The sequence below is a fragment of the Anopheles merus genome, chromosome 2L, assembly GCF_017562075.2.
Source record: "Anopheles merus strain MAF chromosome 2L, AmerM5.1, whole genome shotgun sequence".
Lineage (NCBI taxonomy): Eukaryota > Metazoa > Arthropoda > Insecta > Diptera > Culicidae > Anopheles > Anopheles merus.
In genome coordinates, this window is record NC_054083.1 from 2,581,623 (window position 1) to 2,593,023 (window position 11,401).

The window sequence follows — 11,401 nt, forward strand, 5'->3', positions numbered from 1 at the left end:
AGAAATAACCGACAAGACAGATTATTTTTTATTACCATTTCCATCAAGAATTATTAACATTTTTCTTGGCGATCTTAAGAGCTTAAATCCTAACGAACTAGTTTGTCATCCTGGCGATATTAAATGCAAATTAGTTGCCTATAGTGTAGATAATAGTTCTGAATATTTGTTTATTCCATTGTTGCACACGTTAACCTAAGTTTAATTTCACGTATTGAAATAGAAAATGTTAGAGCTAGATTTATGTAGTAAGTAAGGCAAATAAATGAAAGGTTTTATGTTTCTTAAATGTAGACAAGAATTTATATTAATTTTCTTTTACGGCTAGTTGATTTGCGTAGACCTTTGGCCTTAGATCGTTCTAATGCGTGTTTCAATCTATTCATGAAGAAACCTCGCACCGTTTCATCTGTGACTGGCACAAGGTTAGTACTTCCTACGCATTTAAAAAGATTTACTACATTTTTAAATGAATGCATTGCTATTTTAGTTCCTGATTTAGAAATACCGGTCCATGTGTACTTTGTTAAGAAACTCCTATCGAAAAGGGCATCAAGAGTTGCTAACATTCTGTTGTTTATATCTTTATCAATAATTTTTTGTTTCAATAAGCTTACTACTTGGGTATAATATTCTTCCTCATCTAAATCTTTTTCAAATTTTTCCAGATCTTCGACATTGTCTACGAATGGATGGTCAAAACCAGTAAGATTAGTAGTACTTACTTCGGTATGATTAAGTAAAGTATTTAATTGTACTTCGATTATGCCGATACGACTCACTATTTTCTTTTGTTCTTTTAAAATCTGCTTTTGCTCATTACGAAGCTCTATCATCATATTAGTTTGGGCTTCTAGTATTTCTTTTATCGTCTTGTCACGTGAAACTTCTTCTGGGACTACCTCAACTGAACCAACATATTCATCCACTTCTGACAAACTTGGTGTAAGAGGCGACATAGGTGGTGAGGAGATGTCGATTTCATTCTCGACGCGGATTGGAGTTAAAGAGTTTTCCACAATTCTTGTTGAAAACATATCAGCGTATGAAGTTGTTTCTCTGCAACTAGCTAATATCGGTTCCTTTCCGGAATCTGTAGATGATTCGCCGGACATGATCATTATAGTGCAATCAGCAGCTTCGTATGATAATCCTTGCCGCTTAATCTGACACTCCTGTTTCGTCCATCCTTCTTCCGGAACACTATTATCATTCGTAATTAGATGTTGTATGTTTCCTTTAACGTTTGGCCAAAACAGATATGTTTTTTTATGGCTAGTGCCTTGAACCCAGGAATCAGGAACAATGCTTAATTCAGCGTACCCTTTAGGCCCACGGGTTTGCACTATTGAGAATGGCATAGTTAGATATTGCTGTAAACAAATAGAAATGCTTTTAATACATTAGAAAATCAGTACTGTACTCATGTACTACTCACGTTTCTTCTCACGGATACGGAAAACACGTACAAACTCTTTGAACTAAAAGATTTTTTTATTATTTTCTGCTTTTTAATTACAGTGCTTCGCCAGTAAGTTGTGGCAATAGCCCAATGCAATAGCCAGCATTCGGAACACAATACTCGATTGAAACAAAAAACTAGAACCTTCCAGTTTGCAGTCTGATGAATTTACGAGGAATTTTCAAACCCAACACAATACTCATTTGTATTGTATTTTCATTCGGCGGATATGTTTTTGGCGCGTGTACGGAAAGAGATAAAAAACATTGAGCTGTCAAGCAAAACTAAACGAATAAAATTAACAACGAAATTTTTTTAACGAATCATCGAAACTTTCAATTTTTTTCGAATTATTTCATTTAAACAAAATGAACCACGTAATGAGTCTGAAATGTTTCATTACCATAAATTAAATATTTCATATTATGGTACTTTTTTCTATAATTATGGCCTCATAATTTTCACAAACCAAGTCTTATTATTACTGCTATAAGTATGTCTTTAAGTCATTATATAAGACGTCGTAAATCGGTTCTGATATGAGTCTGTTATCATGATTTGGCTATTTGGGACGGCACTTCGAATTTTTCGGACTTGCCTTTTGTGCTACGGAATCATACCGGGCTCACATTCTCATTATAATATGGCACTACGGATTTCTCCGGACTTATTTTGCTACGGAATCACACCGGACTCACATTAACTTTATTATGGCACTTCGAATCTTTCGGACTTGCCTGTTTACTATAGAAAAACTGCGCTATGGATTTGTAAACAGACTCGCATTTTATTTGTTTCGGATTGCTGTTCGCTACGGTCTTCGACCGGACTCGCATCTTCTTTTGCGACTGTTTGTTATTATAAAATATTTTTATTTGCACTGCGGTCTTTAACCAGACTTGCATGCTTCTTACTGTTTCAGTTTTCATCAAAACCAGTGCGCTACGGATTTTTAACCGGACTCGCATCTTTTTTTAAATTTTTCAACATCTTTCTGTTTACAAACACTGTGCGCTTGGGGTTTTCAGCCGGATTCGCATTCTTTTTTATAATCATTATAATTATTTCGATATGCACTACGGTATTCAACCGGACTTGCATGCTCCTTGATGTCTTGTTTTTTTAAACACTGTGCACTACGGGTCTCCAACCGGACTCGCATATTCTTTTAAAATTATATTTATTCAAAGTCTCTTTTTATTACAAACACTACTTTGCGCTGCGGAGTTTCAACCGGACACGCATTCTCTTTTTTTAATCAATAGTATTATTTTGGGTATGCACTACGGTCTTCAACCGGACTTACATTCTTCTCGATTTTTCATGTTCTTTCTTATTTTTTTTAGTTTGCCAAACTGCGCTGTAGATTTCAAACCAAACTCTTATTCTCTTTTCCCGGTCAGCAAAAATAATCATGCTTTCCCGCTCTAACATATTAAAATGTTTGTTGGGTTCTGTTAGTAAGCGTCAGTTTTGTTGATTGGGTACGCAACATGGCTGTCATTTACACTCGCGCCTTTTCCACGTTTGGGACAATTCTTCGGGATTTTGCCGAACTCACCTTTTTGCCTTTCTTTCGTAAAACGCTACGTGCTACAACTTTTTTTTCCAGACTCACTCTTTCCATCATCTCTTATCTGCACGTTTTACACACCACCAACAAAAAAATCGTACCGGCTGCGCCAATTGTAGAGTTCTGGTTCGGTGTAATATTTATTCGCCCGTCTTCGGCGGTGGTTCAATAACAACTGTCAACCTATTCTCCCTACTTGTACATGCTGTCCCTCTCTGTCACTGCTATTGCATTCTACAGCATCATACATTAAAATTTTGGAAAAATTCGAAAAGCTGACTATAAATACAAAAAGTATAATGTCATAATTGAGGTGGATCACGACACAACAATTTTCTTAGACAGAGAAAAAAAGATTAATATTGGATTTGATAGAGTCTACGTACACAAATCTTTTTTATGTTGTTTTAAGTGCGGACAATTTGGTCATAAAAGCACAACATGTGATAATGAAGAAACTTGTTCCAAATGTAGTGGTAAACATAAAACATCAGATTGTTGGTCGTCGTCTGAAAGCTGCATTAACTGTTACACCCAAAATATGCAAAGAGGATTAAAACTGAACACTGCTCATTCAGCCTTCAGTAAAGAATGTCCCACGTTTAAATGATTGAAATCAAGAAAACAGCAATTGAGTAAGTAGCAATTGCAGAATAAACAAAGTAAGAACATACAGATGTTATACATGAATGTGGCTGGATTGTCGTTTAGTCACATAATGTTGAATCATATTGTACAAACAATTCAACCTTGGTTAGTGTTTATAACCGAAAAACACATTGTGGAAGCTGAAGCTTTCGAACAGTATGGAATTCCTGGATACACGGCAATTTCATGCTTATCCAATTCTCGACATACTGGAGGTGTGACTATATTTATAAAAGAGTCGATAATTTACAAAATTTTAATTAATGATGCTCGCGATGGTAACTGGTTTTTAGCAATTTCAGCGACAATAAGTAAGAAATCATTCATATTTAGTCTAGTGTACCATTCACCAAGTTCTAGCAATACTCATTTTGTTAATTTACTCGAATGGTGGTTCGATGAATTTCTTGATCTTGGACAAGACAACATTCTAATAGGAGATTTTAACATCAATTGGTTGAACTCCGTAGAATCTAAACCACTGAGACAGCTAACGGAATCTTTGAACATGAATCAGATTATCACTGAGGAAACTCGAATAACTAATCGCAGCGAAGTAAATCTCTAATAGATCATGTATACTGCAATCATAACTCATTCATAGCAAAGACTGATCCTACATTGAAAATAGCAGACTATGAAACCATTGTTCTAACGTTGCAAAAATGCAATGTTTCATTAAACAATAAAAAAAAACATTTAAAAGTTGGAAAAGATACAGTAAAGACAAAATATGTTCATCTGTGAATGTTAATCTAACAATTACAAATTTATGTTTGCATGATAAAGCACACCAGCTAGAACAAGTAATAAAAAATAGAATAGCTCAAATCATTGATGTTGCTGTAGTAAATAATAACAGTTATCAAAATTGGTACACCACGGATTTACAATGTAAAAAGCAGAGCTTGGACAAACGCTACTTCACATTTTTAAAACCCAATTCAGAGTTAGACTGTTATCTTATTAGAAGTTAGAAGTTATCTTATAAAACCAGTAGAAATTGCTACCTACGTGAGCTCAGAATGACGAAAAGAAATTATTTTGAGCGAAAAATAAATGAATCTCTCGCATATTCTTTTAAAATTATATTTATTCAAAGTCTCTTTTTATTACAAACACTACTTTGCGCTGCGGAGTTTCAACCGGACACGCATTCTCTTTTTTTAATCAATAGTATTATTTTGGGTATGCACTACGGTCTTCAACCGGACTTACATTCTTCTCGATTTTTCATGTTCTTTCTTATTTTTTTTAGTTTGCCAAACTGCGCTGTAGATTTCAAACCAAACTCTTATTCTCTTTTCCCGGTCAGCAAAAATAATCATGCTTTCCCGCTCTAACATATTAAAATGTTTGTTGGGTTCTGTTAGTAAGCGTCAGTTTTGTTGATTGGGTACGCAACATGGCTGTCATTTACACTCGCGCCTTTTCCACGTTTGGGACAATTCTTCGGGATTTTGCCGAACTCACCTTTTTGCCTTTCTTTCGTAAAACGCTACGTGCTACAACTTTTTTTTCCAGACTCACTCTTTCCATCATCTCTTATCTGCACGTTTTACACACCACCAACAAAAAAATCGTACCGGCTGCGCCAATTGTAGAGTTCTGGTTCGGTGTAATATTTATTCGCCCGTCTTCGGCGGTGGTTCAATAACAACTGTCAACCTATTCTCCCTACTTGTACATGCTGTCCCTCTCTGTCACTGCTATTGCATTCTACAGCATCATACATTAAAATTTTGGAAAAATTCGAAAAGCTGACTATAAATACAAAAAGTATAATGTCATAATTGAGGTGGATCACGACACAACAATTTTCTTAGACAGAGAAAAAAAGATTAATATTGGATTTGATAGAGTCTACGTACACAAATCTTTTTTATGTTGTTTTAAGTGCGGACAATTTGGTCATAAAAGCACAACATGTGATAATGAAGAAACTTGTTCCAAATGTAGTGGTAAACATAAAACATCAGATTGTTGGTCGTCGTCTGAAAGCTGCATTAACTGTTACACCCAAAATATGCAAAGAGGATTAAAACTGAACACTGCTCATTCAGCCTTCAGTAAAGAATGTCCCACGTTTAAATGATTGAAATCAAGAAAACAGCAATTGAGTAAGTAGCAATTGCAGAATAAACAAAGTAAGAACATACAGATGTTATACATGAATGTGGCTGGATTGTCGTTTAGTCACATAATGTTGAATCATATTGTACAAACAATTCAACCTTGGTTAGTGTTTATAACCGAAAAACACATTGTGGAAGCTGAAGCTTTCGAACAGTATGGAATTCCTGGATACACGGCAATTTCATGCTTATCCAATTCTCGACATACTGGAGGTGTGACTATATTTATAAAAGAGTCGATAATTTACAAAATTTTAATTAATGATGCTCGCGATGGTAACTGGTTTTTAGCAATTTCAGCGACAATAAGTAAGAAATCATTCATATTTAGTCTAGTGTACCATTCACCAAGTTCTAGCAATACTCATTTTGTTAATTTACTCGAATGGTGGTTCGATGAATTTCTTGATCTTGGACAAGACAACATTCTAATAGGAGATTTTAACATCAATTGGTTGAACTCCGTAGAATCTAAACCACTGAGACAGCTAACGGAATCTTTGAACATGAATCAGATTATCACTGAGGAAACTCGAATAACTAATCGCAGCGAAGTAAATCTCTAATAGATCATGTATACTGCAATCATAACTCATTCATAGCAAAGACTGATCCTACATTGAAAATAGCAGACTATGAAACCATTGTTCTAACGTTGCAAAAATGCAATGTTTCATTAAACAATAAAAAAAAACATTTAAAAGTTGGAAAAGATACAGTAAAGACAAAATATGTTCATCTGTGAATGTTAATCTAACAATTACAAATTTATGTTTGCATGATAAAGCACACCAGCTAGAACAAGTAATAAAAAATAGAATAGCTCAAATCATTGATGTTGCTGTAGTAAATAATAACAGTTATCAAAATTGGTACACCACGGATTTACAATGTAAAAAGCAGAGCTTGGACAAACGCTACTTCACATTTTTAAAACCCAATTCAGAGTTAGACTGTTATCTTATTAGAAGTTAGAAGTTATCTTATAAAACCAGTAGAAATTGCTACCTACGTGAGCTCAGAATGACGAAAAGAAATTATTTTGAGCGAAAAATAAATGAATCGAAAAATGATAGCAAACAATTGTGGAAGTTGTTAAAAAGTTGGTTGCAAACAGGTTCCAATGAAACAGGTAGGGTGCAATTCAATGGCAAGATAATCGAAGATGAGTCAGAAATTGCCCGGTTGTTTAATGAACACTTTGTCAATAGTGTTATGGACATACATAAAAGCATTCCTCAATGCAATGAACCAGAGCAAATGAAAAATATGGAGCAAACAAGAAAAAGATTTCACTTTCAGCCGATTGATATTCAACCACTCCAAAGAATCTGTTTCAAATTGAAAGGAGCTTCTGGACTTGATGATATAAATGGTAAAGTGATACGAGATTGTCTCTGTGTCACAGGAGACGCGTTACTAAACATTATTAACGATTCTTTGATTACGGGACAATTTCCACATACTTGGAAAGAATCAATAGTGATTCCCATCCCTAAGATTAATGGTACAATCATTGCAGAAGAGTTCAGACCGATAAATATGTTAAACACCCTAGAAACAATTTTAGAACTCGTGGTGAAGGAGCAACTGGTTCAATACTTAAAGGAAAATAAATGATTAGTTCCAGAACAATAAGGATATAGAGAATCTCATTCCTGTGAAACAGCTCTGAATCTTGTACTTGAGAAGTGGAAAAACAATTTAAACAAAAAACATATAACATTAGATGTCTTTTTAGATTTGAAAAGAGCCTTTGAAACAATATCGAGACCTTTGTTAATCAGTGTCTTAAAAAACTTCGTTATTGTGGGACAAGAACTTGATTGGTTTAAACATTATTTAGAAGGGAGAACTAAGAGAACTCGTTTTAAAACCACAACATCGGAATCTCTTGAAAACTCATTGGGAGTCCCCCAAGGAAGTGTGCTTGGTCCTATTTTGTTTATTATGTATATAAATGACATAAAAAATGTACTGAAATTTTGACTTACACATCAATATTGATGACGAGGCCATAGAGAGAATTAAAGAAATAAAATATCTTGGAGTCACAATAGATGAAGAACTGAAATTTAAAAGCCACATTGATAATATTATTAAGAAAATGACGAAAAAATGCGGGGTTATTTGTCGACTAAAAAAAGTCTTAAGTGTTTTTGCAAAGATACAGCTTTACAAGTCTCTTATGGCTCCACATCTGGATTTTTGTCCGTCAATTCTCTTTATAGCTAATGCAGGACGAATGACAAGAATGCAAAAACTACAAAAAAGAGCAATGCGAGCTATTCTAGGATGCGGATGGTATACGTCGTCATTGATTATGCTGGATACCCTAAAATGGAAGTCGGTGAAACAGCGGGTAATGTACCAAACAATGATTTTTGTTTATAAACTCCTGAACAGTCACTTGCCTCAATATCTTTGTGATCGGGTTGTTCGAGGATTAAATGTGCACGACTACAACACCAGAAGAGCAACAGACCCGAGAGTTCCTAAGGTTGAGACAGCATCAGCAATGAACTCTTTGTTTTTCAAAGGCATACAAACTTTTAATATGATGCCCAGAGTGGTTTGTAATGCAGAGACTATACCCCAATTTAGGAGACTGTGTGCAACTCACATCAAGGCCACTATCGTATGAGGTATGACTGTTGTGACAATAGTAAGTAAGTAGATTAATTTAGAAAAGACGAAATCCGCGAAAGCGTGAATGAAATATAAATTGATAAATAAATGTGTTAGTCACTTGTTGTGTAAACCTCACTTGTCATCACCAGCTTTGATGCTGATGATGATTTTAGCTTTTTTTTGCTTTTAATTCTTTCTATATATCATTTTAAAATTAAATTTAAAAAAAAAGTTAAAATGCTTAAGTTAACTTTCCTGGAGGTAGTGGTCTGGTCCAATGCAACCCGAAACGTGAATCGTCATAAATTGAACAGTAACGGAATAAGGAAAAAGTACGATGTGAGATAGTTTTGAAACTGGTTCTCTATCGCCATTAGTTGGATGTAGGTTGAACCGGCTATACAAGAGAAACGAAAGCAGGTACCATGTATTGAGACCGACCATGACTGCTTCATAAAGAGGAATATACATTTTGTAGCCACCACGTTCTTGAAATACTTACGTGCCTTATGATTTGATTATTTGCTTAATAACTAATTTATAACAACACAATTATCGATAAGATACAATCGTTCCTCTCAATACTATATCGGGGTAAGAGGTGGGACTCATCATCATCATCATCATCTTGGATATTTGGGATGGTAGTTTATAAATCGCCAACAGAAGGTGTAACTACATTTTAATTGCTTCTATTCATCAATGTTTTTTTACAAGTTGAGCGCAAGTTCAATCTGCGTATGATACTGCATCCGGTATATTCTCGGCTGTATCATTCGTGGACGTTTGCAGACTACTGGCCCATTGTTGTCTGCTGTGCAAAACATACCATGCAAAACGACTGGTTCCTGTGCACTGGGACCAACAACACTGGCACTGTGTTGGTGCTAATGATGGCTAGCGATGGGTTCCCCGAATTGCATCCACGGCTCCGAACATTGCTACTCCAGCTCCGGTTCCGATAAAATCTTATCAACGGTTCCATGGAGTAGGCTCCGGACGGCTCCAACGGCTCCAACGGCTCCGACTATTGCGAACATTTCTACGCTTCCTACGGTTCCAGACTTCTCCCGATGGCTCCTAACGGTTCCGAGATTGGAGTTTTGCGTATAACGAATCTTTCCAAATAGCCAGCATGAACTCCATAGCTGATTTGGGGCTGTTTAACGAAAAACCGATCCGATGTCGAACTTTGTGGGTGATTAAGAGATGAAACGGTACTTGGTGGAACCATAAAGCTTTTTAACAAGCACACGGTGCTCTTTGGAATTTTGCGGCTGATTAGCACTATGTGTAGGGTTCATGATAGAGCCTTAAGGCTTTTTAATAGTGTTTACCGAACTTGATGGAACTTTATAGCTTTTTAATGCATGACATCGGTACAAGGTGGGTCTTGTCAAAGTGTCAAAGAGAGACGCCGTCAATCATCTCATTGCTGCTGTACAAGTTAGATAAGTTAATTAAAGAAGGAATATTGAGTGAAGTGATTGTGATTTTTTAGTAGACTATATAAAATTATGTGAAATTCAAGAGCTTTTAGAATTTTGAAATAAACATGCACATAACAAACTACAAATCGTGTTGTTTATTTCATTGATGTCTTGCTTGAAAATAAAACGCAAAGAAAAATAATCCCTGGCACCGTGGCATAAGGAAGCTGCTTAGGCGCTATTTAAAAGACCCACCTGGAACTTTGATGCTGTTTATCTACTGCAAAAGGCGAATTCAAGCAGCGATCTTTAGCATGCCAAAATTGGCTGCTTAAACAATTTTGGCTATTTGGGTTACAATGTAGTAAGTCTCGTGCTTTAGGTGGAGGTACACTAAAGAGCATAAATCAATATTTTATGTACAAAATAAAGCTATAATATCAATAAACATTAGTAAATCGGAATCTGCAGTTTCATCTTGCTTGATAAGAGTACAGGCGTCCCCCGAGTTACGACCTCCTCGAGTTACGACGATTCGCAGATACGACGATTTTGATTTTGACAGTTAAAAGATGTCAGTGACAAGAAATTGATGTATTTTTTGAATTTCTGGGCTGATAATCGTTATACACACATTTCCAAAGATTCCACAATTACCCTATCTTGAATATCTATATTGTGTACGGCTTTTAAAATATAATTATTACATTATCGAACATTATTTTGAATAAAATACACGATATCATAAATTCCAACTCATCAAATTCGATTATAAACTTAGTATTCATAGATATTCGACATACGACTTTTTCGACTTACGCCTTGCTTTGGGACATTTTTTCGGTCCCAAATACAGTCGTATCTCGGGGGACACCTGTATAAATATTTTTTACAAAACATCAATATATGAAATAGAAAGATTGGACATACAAAGGATAGATGAATTGTAAATCTGTGTCTGATTAAAATTAAATTGTCTTTGTAGAACAAAAACGAACAGCATAGTAATTGAAAAATGCAAAAATCCTCTCAGAACTATATTTTACGACTGCCATGTATGTTTAGTTCACATGGCGTTATGCTAAAAGTATACATGAAGAAGATTAGAATTGTGCTGGTTAAGGGCAGTCTTCACGACTAAACAAAAGTTACAGTTAGTGCTTACGATTATCCTTCTATTGTTTAATGTACACAATCATACATAAATAAGTGACATCCTCAACATATAATCGTATGGATATTATTCTTATCCCAATTGAACAGTAAACGATGCCTTTATGCTAAGTATTATGTTATGTGTTAATCTTCAATAGTTGTTAATTTCTCGGTACAATCTTGTTTGATGACATTACTCGAGAATATATTAGAAAATATCTCTGCAATAGTTCTTCTGTTTGACTAAACGACCTGCACCAGCAAAGTCCAGACCGCGGGCCAAATATGGCCCGACGCAACATTAGATCCAGCCCGCGAAGAGATTTGTCCATTGGTTTAATTCATAGCTTCTAGTGCAAATTTTAGC

The 11,401-nt window shown here is 35.3% G+C and overlaps 1 protein-coding gene across 1 annotated transcript; it reads right to left on the reverse strand.

Annotated features, from left to right (window-relative positions):
• Positions 1–302: 302 nt before the first annotated feature.
• Positions 303–1,367, reverse strand: LOC121594944. The gene has a single exon (XM_041918811.1). The coding sequence runs from the start codon at positions 1,359–1,361 to the stop codon at positions 303–305; it is 1,059 nt and encodes a 352-aa protein (XP_041774745.1). The 5' UTR covers positions 1,362–1,367.
• Between the last annotated feature and the right edge of the window lie 10,034 nt (positions 1,368–11,401).